We start from the raw sequence: 20,375 nt of genomic DNA on the forward strand, positions 1-20,375 counted from the left end.
GTAGCGAATGCAGCTCTGATCATGATGCTGATGGTTGGGGTTTTTTTTTTTTTTTTTTTTTTTTTTTGGAGATTTAATCAGTGAAGGAACATTTTGTCACATATTGGAGTTTCAAACGTTTCTTGAGGTTTTACAGAGCTGTTAGTTTCCGGTGTCCTCAGTGAAAATGGTATAGAGGCTTTAGGCTGAGAGAACAGGTGTGACTGAGTTATTCTTGTGACTTAAGTCAAAAGTCACAGGATGGGGCATTTTCGTGTCTAAATGTGCCTCAGATCTAAATGGGGAAAATCAGGTCAGATCAGAGCTGAACAGCAGGGGTTGCAAAAAATTCTTAATCCTTCAGATGTGCCCACGTTCCTGAAAATAAGTGAATACATTACTTAAAATAAATAAATAAATGAAAATGATCTGTTATAAATAATCATTTTAGGGGCCAGATCTGCCCAGGGACCAAATCATTATGATCCAAGCAACCACCCTCACATCACCCATGTTATGTGGAATCCAGCTTTGCTGTTGGATTTGGGATATCTCTCTTCTCTGACTTTAACACCCATCCCAAGACTGAGAACTGCCACTTCCTCGTCGGGTTTCAAAGGTCATAAAATGCTATAGTTTACAGTATCAAAAAAGCATGTTCACATTATGGTACAGAAAAAAAATCATTTTCACCTCTGTAGATCTGTAGATGGGTTTGCTGTTCATAACACCTGTACAATGGCAGGTTTTTGTTTATTTTGACTCATCCATCTGGATTCTTATGGTTCTGTTGGAGGTTTCTTCCTGTGAAAAGGGAGTTTTTCCTTCCCACAGTCGCCAACGTGCTTGCTCATAGGGGGTCATATGATTGTTGGGTTTTTATTGTAGGGTCTACCTTACAATATAAAGCACCTTGAGGTGACTGTAGTTGTGATTTGGTGCTGTATAAATAAAACTGAATTGAATTCTTGTAAAGCTTAAAGTTAGTGTCATGACTGTCTTAATGGACAGGTGACAGGCAACAGTAGCTGACCTGTGTCTGCTTTGCTTCACCTTCACTAATCAGAGACACTGAACTGGACCTCTCTACGGTTTGTGCTGTTGGTGCATTTCACAGCATTTTAAATGCAATTATCTTAAAAGTAATATGTTGTTTTCTGTATGCTACATAAAATCCAATAATCTTTAATCAGCTTTAGTTTAGGTGAATGAAATCCTAGTATTTTAGTCTTCTTGTACTAAGTAACAATTATGAACTATCTCTGTCTACATTAAAGCTATACAGTTTATGAATGCTAAGTTAACACTTCCCTTATTTCATATTTAGTGAGTTCTCGCCCCAGAACACAAAAACCAATGTGCAGTGGAACATAAATCAATATCCATTCATTCTTTACAGTTTTCCTTATTTAAGGTTGCAGAGGAGTGTGGAACCTGTTCCAGGTCAAGATATGGTGTAAACACTGAATGCCACACATCACAGAACCTGGCAACCACACTCCTATCTACGCCTGTGGCCAGTTAGGAAGTTTAGACCCAGTATCTACTTGCCGGGAGGAAACAGTGCCAACTGCTGCATTACCATGTTAATCTTTTTTAAAAATGTCTCATATTGCAATATATAAACTTTTCTGCCCCCAATAGTCGACAAAACAACAAGGAAACCAAACACTTTTTCGAATACCAGCCTGTGGTTACTTATTTGTGCCACTCCCAAATGAGAATGAATGATGATGAGATGGCTAAAACTTTTATTTAAGTGATCTTCACAATCAAGATATGCTGTAAACACAGCAGGGTGGAACTCCTAAATCTTTAGGAATGACCTAAAATTTTAAGCATGTCTGCAGGGGGTTGATGATCGCTGAGTGAGTACAGGAAAGGTGCTAAAATTCTGGCTTAAAAAAGAGAAAACACAAAATAAAGACATTTTATACTGTTCTGGGTTAGATTGTCACAACTCTGGCTATGTTACTGACATGATGCAGCCGTACAGCTGATTGCTACACTTTGTTAACCAACACTGTTGAAATTCACTGACAACACTGCAAATTCGAGGCTTCATAGTGACACCTCACAAACCAGTGAATGATGTTATGGTGGCTATGACCTTCTTTTAAATATGATGCACAGTCCAAACCCACTTTCATCAAAATGAGTTTGGAATTTTCAGGAGTTTCTCACAGGATCCATGAAGGAAGCCAAGATGAAATCTGTAAATGATTCCAGTTATTTTTCTTCTTTACATTAGGATCATCATACTGTCATCATGTAGGAAAAGAATTGAGTACAAATACAGTTATTGGATCAGACCAGAATCTGCATGTTCTAAACATTAGAGGACTCAGATTCTGATGATTGATGATTATGAAAGTTGTGTTGCCCTACAGCCATGTAAGACAGAAGAAAAAAGAAAGAAAGAAGAATGAGGTGAAAAATGACTGTGGAAAGGAGAACGGACAGAATGGGACAACCTTTACAGGTTTCATAAGGAACACAGAGGGAGCTAAACTAAGATGGATAGTCAATATGGATCAGAAGACCGCAGGGGGGAGAGGATAGTCGATCGGGAGAGAGAGAGAGAGAGAGAGAGAGAGAGAGAGTGTGTGTGTGTGTGTGTGTGTGTGTGTGTTGGAAGTATTCAAAAGAGAGGATCCAAGGCAATAAAGACAGACAGAGAGGAAATCAATGTTCAGGCCAGAGAGACAAACATTTAGAAATGAACTGCAGTCCCTCTCTGTAGTGACAGTAAAAGCCCAAACTTCCACTAGCATTCACAGTCCAGTCACACAGCGGGCAGCAGGAGATTACACAAAAAAAGAAGAGACTCATAACACTGTCAAGACCTGGGAAAAAGCCCTGACTCAGGTATGTGAGATTTTGCAGTAAAGGGATGTTTTGCTTTAGTTATTGGTATTTCAGGTATTGTATGAATATTGTTGAAGTGTGTTGGTCAGTCAGTGCACCAGTTTAGGACAGTTTGAACTATATGATCTTCTATGATGAAATCAACCTGATGGCTACAGCCATGGTCCGAGTCCCTTAAAGGAGATGTAGAAAAACACAGTAACTACTCCTCACATCACCACTAAGGCAGGTAATGTTAAACATGAGAGCTTCCTACATACATTCATGTCCCATAACGTATTCCATTTAATGTAGTTTCTTAAACATTCATCTAGTGCTATTATCAGATCAAAAAATGTTTCGTTTCATTTCAGTAAATATGCGCTGAATCAAAAACACTTGAAGGTTACTGTTTAGACCAGGGATGCCAACCTAAGGCCCAGGGACCAGAATCGGCACAACAAACATTGGACATCTAACTATCGTTCAGAAGTTTCATAGCTTTTTTGACTGTTCAAGACGTCCACTGGGGCATTCATACCGCTCCAAAGTAATTAAGTAAGAGATAAACAAATAATGGAAATGTTTCTGTCTTTCACCAGCCACTATAGAAAAAGTAGATGGGGCACAAATGCATAAATAATGCATTTTTTCCACAGAGGTTACAAAAATAGCACATTTTCATATATTAAGATATCTGGGGGATTAATTGCGTAGTTAAACTTTACACCCATAGGAAAGGGAGTAGCACAGGCCAAGCACACTTAATATCAAAGTGGTCTGTCTGTGGCTCATTATGTAAAATGAGTTTGAAATACCTGGTTTAGAGCATTTTCCTTATTCTAATATAAACTGCTGAGGCAGACAGGGTCATCAACATTGGCATGCAAAAACATAGTACTAAAGATGATGCTTATAAATGTGACGATTTTAGTCAGTTAGTCCTCTTTTCCTCTGCCGAAAATAGTTTGGAAATTTTTTCTTTAGTGAATGCAACAATAGATTTTGATAGATGTCGCTCAGGCATTTTGATAGATGTCACCCAGTTTTGTTTTGTTTTTTTCAAGCTGAAATGTTCCTGAGACAAAGGTAATTAGCCTGAAGAACAAAGGAGGTCTTAAAAGGTATAAAAGTATAAAAATACATAGCTGAAATTCCAGCCCAGTTATGGACCATTTGACTTTGGACAACGTTCTTGTCCCTTTGGGATTCCTGATAACTGGACAGACACTAATTATAAAGTTTGCAAGTTCCTTTCAAACTTGTCGTTGCTTGGAAGTGAGAATGATGTAATGGTGTCTGCATCACTGAGCTCACAGCTGCACTTTTCATTAGAGCAGCAGGAACACACTCTTCTGATCAGAGAGAGGAAGTTTCAGGCATTTTATGGGCAGCTGGTCTGACACAATTCAGACAAGTTATTTAATATAGCTTGATTAATGTGTTTAATAACATGTTGTTAACAAGGAGGCTCATCTGACCACAATGAGAAGGATGATGAGGCTTAGAAGATTGAGGTATGTTGCAATAGGAAGACAACTGCAGCACCTTTTTGTAAAGCACCCAATGGAATGGACTAAATGAACACAGTTCACATTATATGTACGTTAGGTTAGCATGTTAGGTAGTGATTCATACTGTGGGCGTAAAGGTGAAAATCAATGGCTGTCTGTCTGTGTGTCTCTGTGTTAGCCTCATGATGTGCTGGAAACCTGTCCACAGCGTACCTTATCTCTTGTCTCATGACAGCAGAAACAGACCCTGAATTGGATAAGCGGTTTAAGGAAATTGATGGATGTGTCAGGAATGGCAGTGGAGGTGTTCATGAGGACCCACAATAAATAACACAAGGTAGATGAAATAAACTCGAACCCAACAGTCAGAAATTGAATTGAAAATAAAGCAAAGTGGGCTCTGAAGTAAAACCCAAAACAGACAAAATCATAGTTTAACTGATTTATTGGAATACAGTGAGCATGCACATGCAGAGATGCCAGCGAGGAAGACTTTCAGGAGACTGAACAGGTAATTGGGAGAGATGCTGAGGTTGGTAATGCCAGCAGAGTACACAGAAACACCCCATAGAATAATTTGTGAGGTGAGTACTCAAAGGAGTTGTAGAAGGGTGGCAAGTATGTTAATACAGAGAAGTTTCACTGAAAAGCGAGCTGTTCTTCAGCCACACGGGGAGCACTGGGAAGCGGTTACACTTTGCAGTAGTTTCAGTTCTTTCCACACAGAAAAGCATCCAAGTGAACTCCAAGCATCCTAAAGTGCATCATTACAAACTGCATGAATATGTTTAGTCTGCAGTTGTGTTGAAGACAGGAGCAACAGAAGTAAATACAGGAAGGGACTGAGTTCTTGACTACTGAGAATTTAGAGAACTTACATTTGTTTTATTGCTAGTTTATAGTCTGTAGTGTCTATGGCACCCTGCCCCATGCCAGAATGCAAAGTAGTGTAACAAACACAAATTTGTTACACTACTTGTTGCATTACTTCCATCTTTCTCCCTAAACTGACTTGAAACACGTTGTCTCATATTTACTATTTAACAGTATAATATATAGGCTGCTGTTCATCACACCAGTTGAAGTTCAGGGTCTGGCTGCTGGGCTGGGGTTGAAATACACTCAGCTCATCACTCTCGGTTCTTTGCTAGTTTAGCGTTAGCATGCTGCCTGTGCAGATGTTAGCAAAGAGCTTAAGTTGTGTTAGCAGCATAATGCAGCTGCTGGATGCAGTTTGCACTTTCCTATCGCACTCTCATCCTTTTGTGCAATAAAAATCAAAGTAATCTCCATATCCAGGCTGTGGACTAATTGTCCCCTCCAGCACACTGACTAAAATCGGCAAGTACAAGCAGAACCAAAGGGAGGCAGACTAGCAATTCCAAGGAATTGAACTGGCAAGAACTGGGAATGAGTTTCTCAATTCCCAGTACACATGCAATGCACTACATACTTGCTTGTACATCATGCAAATTTCACCATGGTATGCTGAGAAATACAATTTTACTGTGATTGTGATGCTACTGCATTTTGTGAACATTTGCAACTTGCTATGCCATACATAATGCTAAATGCTTCTGAAGCAAAGATGATAGTTAAGTTATAAAACACAACATTAAACAATGCTACAACAGGAATAGTTTTACCTGCAATGCCTCAAAAAAGTTATCCAGGTAGCGCTGAAGCCTTCTGGTTGAAAACTGTTTGGTGTTCCTTAGTTACTGACAGCAGAAACATCAGCGCAAAGTTATGTAATTTATCTATGGTGTGCTCTTATATAGAAATTATACTGGTTTGGTGCATTCTGGAATAAATATAATATAATCATTTAATATCATTTAATATTCCACAAAAATATAACATCAAAACGATTTAGTAAGCAAATGTGTTATGCAAGAGGTGAGTCATGCTTTAATAAGGGGCCATAATGCATTTCATTTTCAGGCTTGCCATTGTTACATAAGTGCTGATATCAAGACATGCAAATATGCTTATGAACTAATCAATTTTTCACTCACTGTGTAACCTGATCTGGATTTTTTCTCCTGTGACATTTGAAGCCGATCCTTTGCCCTCAGTAGCCCAGGATGTGTGGTGAAAGGTGGAAAAATGGTGAAAATGTTAAAAATAATCCCAGTTGGATTGCTAAGGACTGGAGATCACTTATTACTGAGATAACTGACTAGTTCAGCAGTGATATTCACCATGACGCATTATGTTAAAACCATCACATTTAGTCCTTTTAAACATGGACCTGTTGTACTTCTGTATTTTCATTCATTGACTCCGGACCACTTTGGTATGATTCATACTTCACTATAATCTGGTTCAGTCACTCTGTCTAAAAGAAGCTTTTTCAGCTCCCCATTTAAGTTTTTGTGATTGGCTTCGCTTGTCACTTGAAAAAAGAAACCGTAAGCAGGAGGTGGGTGCAGGTGGAGCTTCTGGTCTCATACACAGAGCCATGTGCTTGCCATAACCGTTTTATCCTCTCTCTTATGACATCATACAGAGCCAGAAATATATGAAATGCCCACCCCGATTTACACTATAGGCAGTATAAAATATGCCTGTAGCTTTCAGGTGTGAAAAGTGATGACAGTGCAGAAGTGCCTTAAACCTGTATTTTCTTTAATGGCCACTAGGAGGCGATACCTGTGATTGCAAAAACACCTCAGGGAAAATGGCCATTTGCCCTGGTCTATGTGACCACTTTGCTGTTGGAATTATGGACTCAGTGTTTCACTCAATATGATGTGAAATCAGTGACTGAGTCTGTTTTTGAAATTCTGGTCATTCCAGGTTTCAGAAAAGAGGATCCATGTATTTGTATTTGCTAGTGAGTAAAGTAAGATCTACCACTCACAGTGTAAACACTGACTTCATTTGGTCACATTTATGATCACCTACCACTTCAACCACAAGATAAGTAAAATCATAATTTGTTCCCTTTAATAAATTGTGTCTTTATATAAACTATCAACTGACAAAATTATAACAGTTTTAACATTTTATTTCCCCATTTTTTCCATTTATTTAACAATCTTTCGATCAATTTTAATTAACAAACAAACTGTCTCCAAACTACTGCTCAAATTCCCACAAGAGTTTTTAAATGAGTGCACATTATGAACAACTAAACACAAAGGAGGCTGGATCCAGGCAAGCTTTATTGGTTTTAAACTTTTAAACAAAACACTGCTGGCAGATTAAAATCCTGCAAATAGTACATTTTCAGGAATATTGAAAACAAAAGTCTCTATTGGAACCAACATGTTTTAGTAATAACATGGCCAATTATTGTCTGATCATGAATCATTAATGTAAACTTTTCCCCTATCATTGATAATGTAAACATATCCAGGGTAACTGGCATAAAGAATATACAGTGAGAACATATATACACCCAAATCACAGTCTGAGGAAACGTCTGCGCTGAATAAAAGAAGTAAACTTTTCAAAAGTGGTTCACGGAATCAGAGCTCTACATCTCTAATGTGATGTCCTCAAAAACACCGTTCTGATTTATTTGTATCAAGAAAAAAACCCTCAGAGGTCAGCTACATAAATATATCTCTGTGTGTGTGTGTGTCTGTTTGTGTTAGTGTGTGTGTGTGTGTGTTTGTGTGTGCTCGCTACACAGCAAGGATGCTCAGCTTTGGCATTTAAAATAAACATCTCAAAACATAAAGCAGAAGCTCTCATAATCAGCTGCTAAAGAATTTTCTATTTCATTTTCACATAGCAAATATTCATAAAATATGCTATTAACACTGCAATTAATTTGCTACAATGTTTTTCGTTAACAGTATCACAGGCTGTAAGCGTAACATTTCTCCCCAGTAGGTCTAAAAATGGCTACAAACAATGCCCTATGCTAGGCATGATTGTTAATATGCTACAAAAACAAGCAATCTTTCTGGTCACTGTGCAACAGGAGAACTTGGATAGGAGGCAAACTGGAAAATGTGTTTCATAGTAACATATTTATAGGTACTCAGAATCAGAAGCTTTATTCAGTTAGTTTTTTTCAATATACCTCTAAATAACCCCAAACAATCCAAATCATTCCAAATAATCCCAAACTTGCTCTCTGTAATATTGGAAGGACTAACATTTTTCTGTTATGCTACAAACTGTAAACATAGGTGACCTTAAATTTTCTATCTTGCTGTTTAAAAAAGATTCATATTATGAGGATTTAAAATGTGCAGATTGAAAGTGTTTTTAAACTTTAAAGTGCTAAGCTAAATACATATTAAAGCACGAAAACCTGGAATCATACCCATTTTTAGTTTGCTCTCCATCCAAGTTTATGTTCATCAAAGCCTCGACCTCCATCTGTTCTTTATATAAACACACTATTTCATTATAACAAACCAGGAAGATTGAGATTCAATTATGAACCTGTCAGTTCAGGTAAGAACACCGTCACCAAAGTGCACCAAAGTTAAACACTGTTAGATCATTTCATTGTCAAACCTCACAGAGCTCACACAATTTAAGCTATCGGGATTCAAAACGCTTTCTCAGTCTACCTAAACCCAGGCTTGTCCTTGTCATGCAGTATCTGACTAAAGCCCCAATCACACAGGCTTAAAGACTGAACATCTAGTAACCACCGCTTACAAGTGAAACATGTGCATTCTCTTACCAGAAAATGTATATTCTGTAATCAGTTACGAGTGGTTGTTACAATGTTGCACTAAAAACCTCCTTGTAGTTGCTAACAGGAAGCTGCAGTCATCTGTAGTTTGCATTAAAAATGCCAATGTCTGCAAACATGTGCCAACTACATGGTGGTGGTACTACTAAGTGGTACTAAAACTGTGAAGAGTGCGACATAAACCAGAAACAAGAGACCAACGGCCTTCAAAATAAAAGTATTAGTTGCAGCGGGAAGGCACAACTTTTACTTGAAGGCAAACGTTTTCCATTTCTGGTTTGTATTGCCCTTCAAATTCCATGTATTCCACTACAGCTCAGAGAGCAGTTGGCAAGTGTTTGCAGACAAGTTGGTATCTGCCATGCAAACTACAGGCAACTGTGGCAATCTGCTAGCCACCAATGCAATCACAAGGAGTTGTTGGCGCAGCACCTCCTTAGCAATCAATTTCACCTAGTGACAACCAGGAACATTCAGTATTTACCAACTTTTTTAGGGAATTTAGATATTTTCCGTAGTAACCAGAGGTTGCCAGGGCATCACTGACCTGTGTGACCGGGGCCTTAATGACACATCTGTTGTCACTGATGGAAGGTCTGAGAGTTTGCTGCTGCTGTTGCTACATCAGGCTACGTCAGACAGAGCAGAAACAAAGCGCCAAATACAAATCACTACAAATGGAAAGAGCCATCTTCCTTGGATATTTATTTTAGAAAACTGGTAGATAATCAATTATTAATAACTCCATATAAACCAACCAAGTAAAAAAGGCAAGGTAAGTTCAGTCCTATTGGAGTTCTTTTAGTGAATTGAATAGATTCAAATGAAATTCAATCTCCACCTGGTTTTACATTTTCTCATATCTGCATGTAGTATTAAGTATACATCTAAGACAATAAATTCTAAGTTCATGGCGTCAACATTAAAACTCCAAGGCATCCAGTTTGATTGTACCATGGGTGATCACCGCTGAAAGAGACAGTCCCCATTCGCTCAGGTCATGGAAACCTTCAACCTGTGAAGCTCCCACAGATGGTCATTGACTGTGCTCAGTTAAAAAGTCTCAGTTACATCTTCTGCTTCAGTCTTCAAAATGTTAAACATTCATTCTCAAAGCTTCCAACTTCTAATACAAACAACTTAGAAAATTTGATAGCTAAAACATCTTAAACATATGGGAGAACATTTATTTCAGCAAGATCGCAGAAGAGGGAGAAGAAGATCTGTACATTAGAAGTATAAATCTCTATTCATACACAGTTTACCTCTGGTTGTACCTGTAGGTCATGGTACAAGGGCAAAAGTGATAAGTGATACTGATTATTAATACACTGGGCACTCTGTATCATAAAGATGGTTTTTCATGAACAGGGTTGGGAAGAACTGAAGGATGTGGTGGTGTTAAATTTAAATACACCTGGAAATTCCATGTGAAAGCAGACGAAACATTAAATAATGTTTTTTTTTTTCAATAAACACTAATAACATTTTTTTAATATGTTAAAGTAGCTAGGCCTTATTAGAGCTTGTCTGCTGGCTTTTTTACAGCACACTTCTGTCAAACATTTTATTTATTTCTTTACATCTGCACTGTAAAATGATGTGGTAATGCAGGGATGTCTTTTTGTTTTATAGCTCAAACTGGAGATTAGAAATTTCACCAAGGATTTTTCCATTGGCCTTTTGGATTAATATGGGAATCTGTGGGAAATAAAAGTACTTTTATTTACTTTTTTTCTAAACTTTTCTTCCATGAAGATAAATGTTTTCTGAAATTTAATTAAAACTCTTATTTTTTGTTGTTGTAAAATGAAATAAATTACTAAATAAAATCAAGATAATTTTGTTTTAAATCAGAATAAATAGCCTTAAAAAATGGTCCATCCTATTTGTGAACCAGATTTTAAAGATATAAAATAAATATGGTTTACACAATGTGAAAATGTGCAAACAAACATTCAATGGTCAAAGTCCTCCTTTAACTGAGACGACCGGAGTCAAATTTAGATGTATTCTCTGAAAACTGTGAGCTGTGTTAGATGTAACACCCTCAAAAGTCTACTGCATGTAGCTTCCCTTATGGACAAATACCAAAATGTAAACAATAATTATAATAATATACATATTTTTTTAATAATCATTACTAAGGTGTTACTTCCATGAAACCAAGATTTATTTCTAAAGTAATCAAGATACTGCATCGACCTTCCCAACCACATTCACAAAAATATGAAAACATTAATTACAAGAAATTTGAGTAATGTTTTCATATGATTCATAATTCAACATTTATCTTGTTTTTGTGAATGGACAGCATTTTGGAAGTGATTCAGCTTCCTGTTTCCTGTGCTGTTTGACACTGTTGCCTGTGTATCATGGCCGTGATGATGAATGTACCCGTCAGAAACCCCACAAACGTCTTGTTGCTACTAATCATCGTATCTCTCACTCCCTCCCATGTTCCCTCCCAGCGTGTTAAAAGTTTTGTTGAGTGTCTGTCTTCATCTCGGGCTCAGCATCAGCAGTGAGTCATCCCTCCGCCCACCTGCTTCTCTTCACCTCCTCCCCTCTTTTCTCTCCTCTTTTTTGATCTCCTTAAACCTCACTTCTTCTACTTCTTTGCTACAACCCTTCCTCCCACACATTTGGCGGGTACGGGATCTGTGTTCATGTGTGTTTTTGTCGTGTGGTGTATAAGCGCTGTAACAGAACCAATCTAACCCCCCACCCTCATCCCCAACCCCAGATGTGTTTTTCCCTCCTGCGCCCTCCATATGTAGCCTAGCATGGCGAGGCGCTCATTCGCATGTGTGCGTGGTAGCGTGGAGGAGGCACGGCAGAGGGTGGCGCCGCCATAGGCAGGGACTGGGGTGCAGGCCCACTCGGGTGAGGGTGTGGCTGAGGGTGGGAGTGGATATGTGAACCCCTGGACAGGGTGGAGGTGGCACCTGGGTGAAGAGGATGTGGATATGAGGAGGAGGTGGAGGAGGAAGAAGCTGGTTGGAGCTGGTAGCTGGCAGCTGATGACGGTCCAGAGGAAGAGGGTGTTGCCTGGGAGCTGCTGCCCCCCTTGGGAAATGGCTGCTGGGGTGGAGTTTGGTTGAGCTGGATGGAGATGTCAGAGGAGACATCGGAGGCACTGCGGCCTCGCTGTGGTGGAGCCCAGGAGTCTGGGTGGAGGTACTGGCCGCTGTAGTCGCTGCAGTCGGACATGCGGGGGCGGTACAGTGCAGGGTGGGGCCGGTAAAGCTCCTCCTCAGCGTAACGCTTCATGAAGAGGTAGACAGACATCACTCCTGCACCCTGGAGACACAAACAAAATACTGCAACGTTACAGGATATCCTGTTTGTTGTTTTGTAGATTCATCCAGTGGTAATATTATTTGGTCTGATTAGTTTTTCTTTCGTTTTTTTTAGGTTTGTTGTTAAGCATGATGTATCTCGCTCTATTAATCTGGCTTTTTAAACACAGTCCTCTGCAGTGATACAGCATGTCTGTCATGCTTTTCCAAACAAAAGCAATGTAATTTTCTCCACAGTCCATCATTGTGGCAATGATGGACTGTGGGGTGGGCCATTTATATGGATACACCGTAATAACATGGGAATGGCTGGTGATATTAAAGTCCTGTTTGTGGCACATTAGTATATGTGAGGGGGCAAACTCCTCAAGATGGGTGGTGACCATGGTGGCCATTTAGAAGTCGGCCATCTTGGATACAACTTTTGTTTTTTTCAATAGGAAGAGGGCCATGTGACACATCAAACGTATTGGTAATGACCACTTGCATTTGTGCATCTTTGAGTGTGATCCTGAGTGAATCAGGGGGACAACGTCAACTTGACAAGTCTATGAATGTCGAGAAAAGTAACACCATTGTGCTGGTCACAGTGCTGACCTGATGTTTCTTTTTGGAGATAAAGTATCTGAATTTCAGGAGCAGAACCATGCCTCCAAACACACTCCTTCTGGTTCTCATCTATATATGTTCCCCCTGTTTGTTCTCATTTACGTGCCCCACCCTCTGTCCCCTTTTCAATTCTTTAACTTCTTCGCTTCTCATTAGTACATGGGGATCTGCCAGGCCCGGGAGCCACCGCCAGTCCCCTTCTAGGTCTTCCCTGAACTGCAGCTCAATTCATGTCCAAGCCATTTACCTTTATCTACTAAAATGCTGTCAAACCTCAAATGAGGACGTGGGCCCAGCGAGTGAATTGTAGCTTGGACACAATGGAGTCTTGCACTGAAAACTACTAATTGACCTCTTGGTTGAGTCCCATCTCTCCACCAGCGATGAAAGAATTTGATATTTGTTTGTGAAACAAGTTTGAGGTCCATGGGAACAATGACCTTAAAGGAGAAGAACAATTTAGTAGCTTTTCCTTATGGCTAATATTTGTAATCACAGCTCAAGTTTAGTTGCAGGTAGACTTCTTCCCTATCATCTATAGTAAGATATAGAAGCTATGCTTTGGGACTATAAACCTTCATTCAAAAGGAAGAAACGGTAATCATTATGCAGTCCCAACATGCACCAGTGCTGCCACTGCACAGAGGAAGGACCTTGCAGACATAGATGATTGAGTTTGGTGTGGAAGAACATGATTGGCTTGCACGGTCTATCTGATATCATTGTGTTGATGTTTTTCTAGGATCAACATTGCATCTGACAAATCACATAATTATGATGTCATAGCTTTGCAACTTGGACAATAACTTGCCGATGTCCTTTCATGAAAAATCTTTAAAGAAACAGATCAATCAAGGTTTTGTAGATCCAGGAATAACACCAACATGATGAGTATCTCACATCGAGAGCCTTGCACAGAGTCCTGACCTCAACCCAACAAAACACCTTTGGGATGAATTAGAGCAGAGACCAAGCCAGACCTTTATCTCCAACATCAGTGTCTGAGCTCACAAAGGCACTTCTGAAAGAACTTTCTAAAATCCCCAAAGGATTTGAAGCTGTTATAGCTGCAAAGGGTGTGTCGACATCACATCCTTTGTAGCTATAGAATCTATAGATTAAGAATGGGATGTCACTCAAGTTCACATGCAGGTGAAGGCAGACGAGCAAATACTTTTGGAAATATTGCATATATATTATTGCTATCTTTCTTATAGTGGAAGTAGTTAACTTCTAAAAAAATGTTAAATGATTGAAATCACATGTATAATCCAAAACATACCTACTGGCTATAGAATTTCAGATCTAACTGGCCATATTCAAAACAGCTCTAGTAATATAGTTTAGGATAGACAGCAATGCAAGTGACGCTGATGCATTGACAATGTCTGCCAAAAAAACCCATAAATTAGATGAAGCCGGAACAGGCTCCTCTCTCTCTCCATCCATGACACGACAACATCTGCATTGCCTAAGGGAGCCAAAGAGAACAATGCAGAGTTCCCAGAAAATTCCCATACGCTTAAAGATTTACTAAACACAAGAATCAGCATCATCCTCCCTAAAGTGCAACACACCATAAGGAGGAGGGTGGGGGGATGAAATAAATCCGTACTAATTTTGCAGAGAGTTGACAAAAAGGCTCAGTGCTCCTCAGCGGAATGAGCCATTATCAAAAATGTATTCATGTTTTCACCCGGGCATCCGCTGAGCATTCACAGCTCATTCACTATTCATCCACAACATCATCGCTACAACAACCCTGAAACCTGAATGCTGATGAACGTGTGTGTGTGTGTGTGTGTGTGTGTGTGTGTGTGTGACAGAAAAATTGTGTAGTTAAATGTTCTTTGCTATTCCAGCGCAGGTTAGAAGAAGACTGGGGAAGAAAAGAGAAGATAAGGTATGGAAAGAGGGCAGAGTTAAAGAAAATAAATAAAAGGAGAGGAAGTAAGATGAAGGAATGAAGTGATAAAACATGTAAAAAAAAAAAAGAAAAAAAAAGGGGGAAGCGAGTGAACGGATGATTAGAAAAGAAAAAAAAAGAAAAAAAAAAAAAAAGAAGAGGATGCCTGAGTGACACATGCATGAGTAAAGATGCTAAGACGGATAAACCCATGTCAAAGGAATGGAAAGACGACAGGTAAATGAGCGAAAAGAGGATTAAATAGGAAAAGAGGGGCAAGACTAATAGAAGATTAGGAGGAGCATGTGATTACAGCAGGTGAAGACGCGATAAAGACAGATGACAGCCACTTTATGGGCACGAAAGATGGGAAACAAGATGGGAGGATAGAAGAAAGGATAAAAATTGGAATGAATAAGAAAAATTTAGAGGAAATGGAGGACAAAAATAAAGATGGGACGTGAATTAAAAAAAAATTAACAGGAGAATCAAAGCAAAAGCTAAGCAAGAAAACATGAGTCAAAGATTTAAGCGAAGACTGGAGGAGAAGAAAACAGGATTATAGACTGAAAGATAACTGAAGAGGGAGGACTAAGATCAAAGAAACGATGGTGAAAAAAAGAAGTGGGAAGGGAAGAAATATGAAGTAAGAGAGAAGAGAGCAAAGAAGAGAGCAAAAGATGAAGTTAAGCCACACCATGCAAGAGGACAGCAGAGGAGATAAGAAGAAGAAGGAGGGGACAACAGAGGATTAAATAACTGAAGATAAAAGGAGAGAGAAAGAGACAAGATAAAAGTAGAGGACATATAAAGAGAGAAAAGACTTGAGTTAGGCAGAGAAGAGACAGCAGGAAAAGGGAAAGGAGAAAGACAAAAGGGACAGAGATGAAATGGAAGGAATGAAGGATGAAGGAGGAGTGGAGCACCCTCTTTCTCCCAGTGAGGAATATTTGGATGCATATGAAGCTGTGCTGCGACAGAGCTGCTGCCCTCAAGTATTCAAGCTATTAACATTTATGAATATTGATGCGGGCAAGATGACGGGCTCCTACGCAGGCACTTTTTAAATCTGTGTGTGTTTAGCTGAATAAGTCTGCATTTTCAGCAAGCGTGCATGCATGTGTGTGTGCGACTGTGTGTGCACATGTTTAGACAGCATGGTCGACATCCAAGCAAGATTCCAAACAATCTCTGCATGAACATTAAGGCTTATAAATGTTGAGCAGCAGCACATTTTTGTGTCACTGGGAACTTCTCACTGTGCCCGAGCACATCTGCAGTGTGTGAGTTTTCCGTTCAGCATGCGATCACTCACGTGTTTGTCTGTGTGCAGCAGCTGTGCGTGTTCGTGCTTGATTAACTCTTTGAGAATGCGTGTGGTGGTGCGTATTAGCGTGCTTCAATCACCTCTTTGAGGAGGAAGGAGGAGGCGGCAAAGGCAAAGGACCAGCCGTAGTGATAGTGGAAGAACTGCTCAGGCTCTCGAGGTCGGTTCATCACCTCATCGTTAATACTGGAGATGTACAAAACCAGACCCACCACCAGACTAAGACCTGCAAGAGCACAAATACACACATATGGTAATCACACAGTGAGAAAGATAGATGGTCCCGCTGTATGATAATATAGCGTATCCACGTCTCCTTGCATAAGTAAAATATAACATCAGAAGATGAGTCAAGTGTTGGATGTTATTCTGAGCCATCTGCTTTCCCCAGAGCAGGCACTGGAACTCCCTTGGGAACAGGGTATTCCTGCAGGCTGGTAACCTCTATAAACACATATCTGCACATGAATATGCAGAAGTCGAATGAAAGGGACATGATTTAAGTTACAAAAAGCTTTCTGGTTTTTGTTTGCAGTCTGCTTGTCATCACATTTGAGTAGGCTGCAGTTAGATGCTGGTACTGTGCAGACCCTTTAGGAAACACAGAAGATGTTTTATTTTTCAAAAACTTAATCTCAAAAACATGGATTATTATTTGACAGCGTTAAGGTTTTATTTGGTTTTCTAATATATAGCTCATATCTGCTTTCATAAACAAACAGCAGAGTACGGAACAGGAAAACTTGACCCAAACACCTTTAAGATCACACGGAACACCTAGCTGTAGATAGTTGTAAATAAGCAGGACTCGAAACTCAAAAAAAATACAAACTAAGAAAACGTAATCTAAACTGGAACCAAAGGACGTGGAAGCTAGGAAACAATAAACAGACAAACTAGAAGCTAACTATGAACACCAGGGAGCCCAAGGACCACAAGAAGGACGCACAGCAATGTGGGACAACGCAACAACTGGCAGAGGAAGACAGAGGACTAAATACACAGAGGATAACGAGGGGATGGGAAACAGGAGGGAAACACAGCTGGAAGTAATCAGACAAAATGAGACAGGGAGGAAGCAAAACTGAATACAGTTGTGAAACACAGGATGTGAGACTGTGAAAAGAAAACAGGAAACAAGACATGACAGACTACATATGAAATGTGGACACAGGGGAGGCAAGGACACAGAACCATGAAGCATACGACATCAAAGAATTATAACTGAAACCAGAATTTACAGAGCCAGTGCCATGACACTATCTACTGTTAGTCTTTAACCTCCTAGGACCCGAACTCTTCCACAGCATGCAGTTTTAATTTCTCTTTGATATTTGGGCATGAATGTAAAAATAAAGAATTACCAGATTTTTTTTACCTTATTTTTCTTTTTATGAAAAGTCAGAGCCACATATGAGGATATTCGTTTAAAATTTTGATAGAACAGTAGCAGTATAATGTCCTCGTAAGTGGATATCAGGCCCTTGTAGAGCAAAATTGAGTATTTTGGTCTAAATAACCCAAAATGTGATGTCCACATATGTGGACGCCAGGTCCTAGGAGGTTAAAGCTTAGATAGCCTCTGTTTGAGACACAGGGTGTGATGTACTCAACATGTGTAGATGCCATAGGATTGTTTATACATTTTAAGTTTCTCTTTTCAATTAAATATGGGGTTCAATGTATTTGCAAATCATTGCATTCTAGTATTAGTTCATTTTACACACAGTTTTTGAAGCAGTCATGGTCCTACAGTGGATTCATTAGCTCATCTCCACTGTGGAGAATAGTTAGGAATTAAAAGTATAAATGGATTAAATAACATATCTAAAACACATACTTCTGTTTTTTGTAATAAAACGTGACCACAATGACTCAAAAATGATAACAGCTCCTCTGTGACCTTTACTGTCACCTTTTAGGGCTCCTGGAAATTAGTGTAGCCAAGAGGTTAAGATGAGTTTATTCTGACAATTAAAATAATGGACTGTCACTGTAAACACAGTAAGACAAACAACTGTACATACCAATGTTTTGGACAGGGTATAATATACTATAAGATACCACTATATACTCATCTAAATGTGCAAAGTGTATCATTTTTGAGTCAAAACAGTTTCATGTTAAATACAAGAGCAAAAAGAAAGAAACAAGCAGCTTATGACATTTAGTTCTCTATCCTTCATAAATGTTTAACAAACCTCCAAACTACAAATAACCAGTAAATCAGGAGGGGCGAGGCTAATGCTGCATTCCCCGGTTACCCTGAAATACTAATCCCATCTGAATGGGCCTTTCTTCTTGTTTGTGCGTGTGTGTATTTGTGTGCATGTGTGCACTTTGTAGCTGGAATAGCTAATGATAATGTGTCCTGCTTGTACTGTAAATAGGCTGAGAAACAAGCTGTGCTGTGGCAAACAGAGATAAACAAGAACACAATCCCACAAACACACTTCGTATGGGAGAAGCGAAGCCTCATTAGGAGTGCGTCAGTTCCTCCCCTGTCGACAGACTAACCACAGCAACTGACCTGCAAAATCCTTCAACAGTGAAACCCTCTCATTCCAAACACAGCAAATGATGCAGATGCTTCCACTTAAAATCACCTTACAGCTCATTTTCTCTAAAAGTGTCACCGGCGGATTCATCTCATTGACTGTGCTACATAACACTGAAATAAATAAATAAATATATAAACGTAGCCTACATGGAGCTTCCAAAAATGTGTTAAGCCATATTTAGGCTGCTACACTGACATGTCACAGAGACTCTGTAGCTCAGCAGATCTGCTGTGCTCCTCCTTAAAAATGTAAATGCATGTCGGACACAGCTGCACAACATGATGTCATGAATTATCCTATCATTGTTTTCCCCTATGTTGATGATTGAGACAGCTTACAGTGAAGACAATATTATTTAGGGACATTGTAGCGATTGACCCAACAGACTGCAACAATTTGAGGAGTGTTTATTGCAAATCGCATAAAAATGCTTGAAAAATACATGACAGGTTCAACACCCACTTTAGCTTTTCAGCTGGTCTCACACACACAACTTCCTCCAGCTCTCCAGCTTCACTATGTAAAGGGAGAAGCCTCGTTAGTGAAATCCCCGACACCTGTCCCTCCAGCCTCCTTGGCACTGCCTCACTCCTCCCCTGCAGCTGAGCCAGGGACCACACCTCCGCCACAGATATATTTATCAAGCAATAGATGCAACCAGTGCTGGTCACACACTACTCCTGACTGAAAATACATGTTCACTAGATACTTTTTCTTTGTGTAACAGACTAATATCTAGGATACAAAATAGTAATTGACCTTTCAATTTCAAGAAAAGATAAAAGTTGACAAGAAAAATCCAACAAAAGACAACAGGGTGCATGATTCAGACTAAACAAAAAATGACTGACTGGGTGTTGAAAGCATCCCACCTACAGAAAAGTCAGTACATATCAAAAAGAAAATTGTTATCATATACTGTATTTACAGGCAACAAGACTTTGGTGAGTACTGATCTATATTGTGATATTTTTAAGTTCAACGTCAAACCGCTCTATTAGTGGAAAACGAAGGACATTAGTCTGAACACTGTATTTCCTTCATTTGGCCATCAGATGGCAGTGTTGTGAACAGAATGCACATCTCAGTAAAAGCCTCCCAGACATGTGGTGCTAGGACCCATGAACACACATGAATGAGCACACACACATTCATTGGAGAGGAGGTGGAGAAACAGCAGAGAGGGGAGAAAATTACTGGAGGAAGGACAGACAGGAGAAAACAGAGGAAACAGCTGGTACGCAGTCACCATGTTATAACCTCAGGCTGCTTTGTGACTGATGGCAAGTTTTCACAAGACAAATACACACATGCTGATTTTCTGCAACCGCGTGATGTCATTCTCACTGATATGTGGAGCGTGCTCTTTTATGGCAAACAACAAGAGAACAGCGCACAATAGAAGTGAGCTTAAGTGTCGTCAATTTGCTGTTCAGAAGTGAAACTGGCAATCATCAGCCATCGATTTCTCACCTAACGCTTTCAGCCGTGAACAACAGGACAGAAATCTTCTACTTCTCAAAAGAAGCCCAACAATTGTTGTTGATTTTTCTTTTTTTTAAGCCACAGAACGTCAGCAAAGGTGAAAAGAGGCTGTCAGGGTTTATTCTGAGAGTCTGTTTTCCAAACAAACAAACATAAAACTAAAAAACAGAATAAAAAAT

The 20,375-nt window shown here is 39.5% G+C and overlaps 1 protein-coding gene across 2 annotated transcripts in view; it reads right to left on the reverse strand.

Moving 5' to 3' along the window:
* Positions 1 to 7,492: 7,492 nt before the first annotated feature.
* The window catches only part of cacng7a (calcium channel, voltage-dependent, gamma subunit 7a), a 45,936-nt gene continuing 33,053 nt past the window's right edge, over positions 7,493 to 20,375 (reverse strand). For both annotated transcript variants that reach the window (XM_004569757.5, XM_004569758.5), the window contains exons 5-6: positions 16,231 to 16,376; positions 7,493 to 12,309 (exon numbers count right to left, since the gene is read on the reverse strand). In XM_004569757.5, coding sequence (XP_004569814.1) covers positions 11,788 to 12,309; positions 16,231 to 16,376 — 668 coding nt within the window. In that variant the 3' untranslated portion in view covers positions 7,493 to 11,787. The remainder of the gene's footprint in view (positions 12,310 to 16,230; positions 16,377 to 20,375) is intronic.

The sequence above is a fragment of the Maylandia zebra genome, linkage group LG22 (genome assembly GCF_041146795.1).
Source record: "Maylandia zebra isolate NMK-2024a linkage group LG22, Mzebra_GT3a, whole genome shotgun sequence".
Classification (NCBI taxonomy): domain Eukaryota; kingdom Metazoa; phylum Chordata; class Actinopteri; order Cichliformes; family Cichlidae; genus Maylandia; species Maylandia zebra.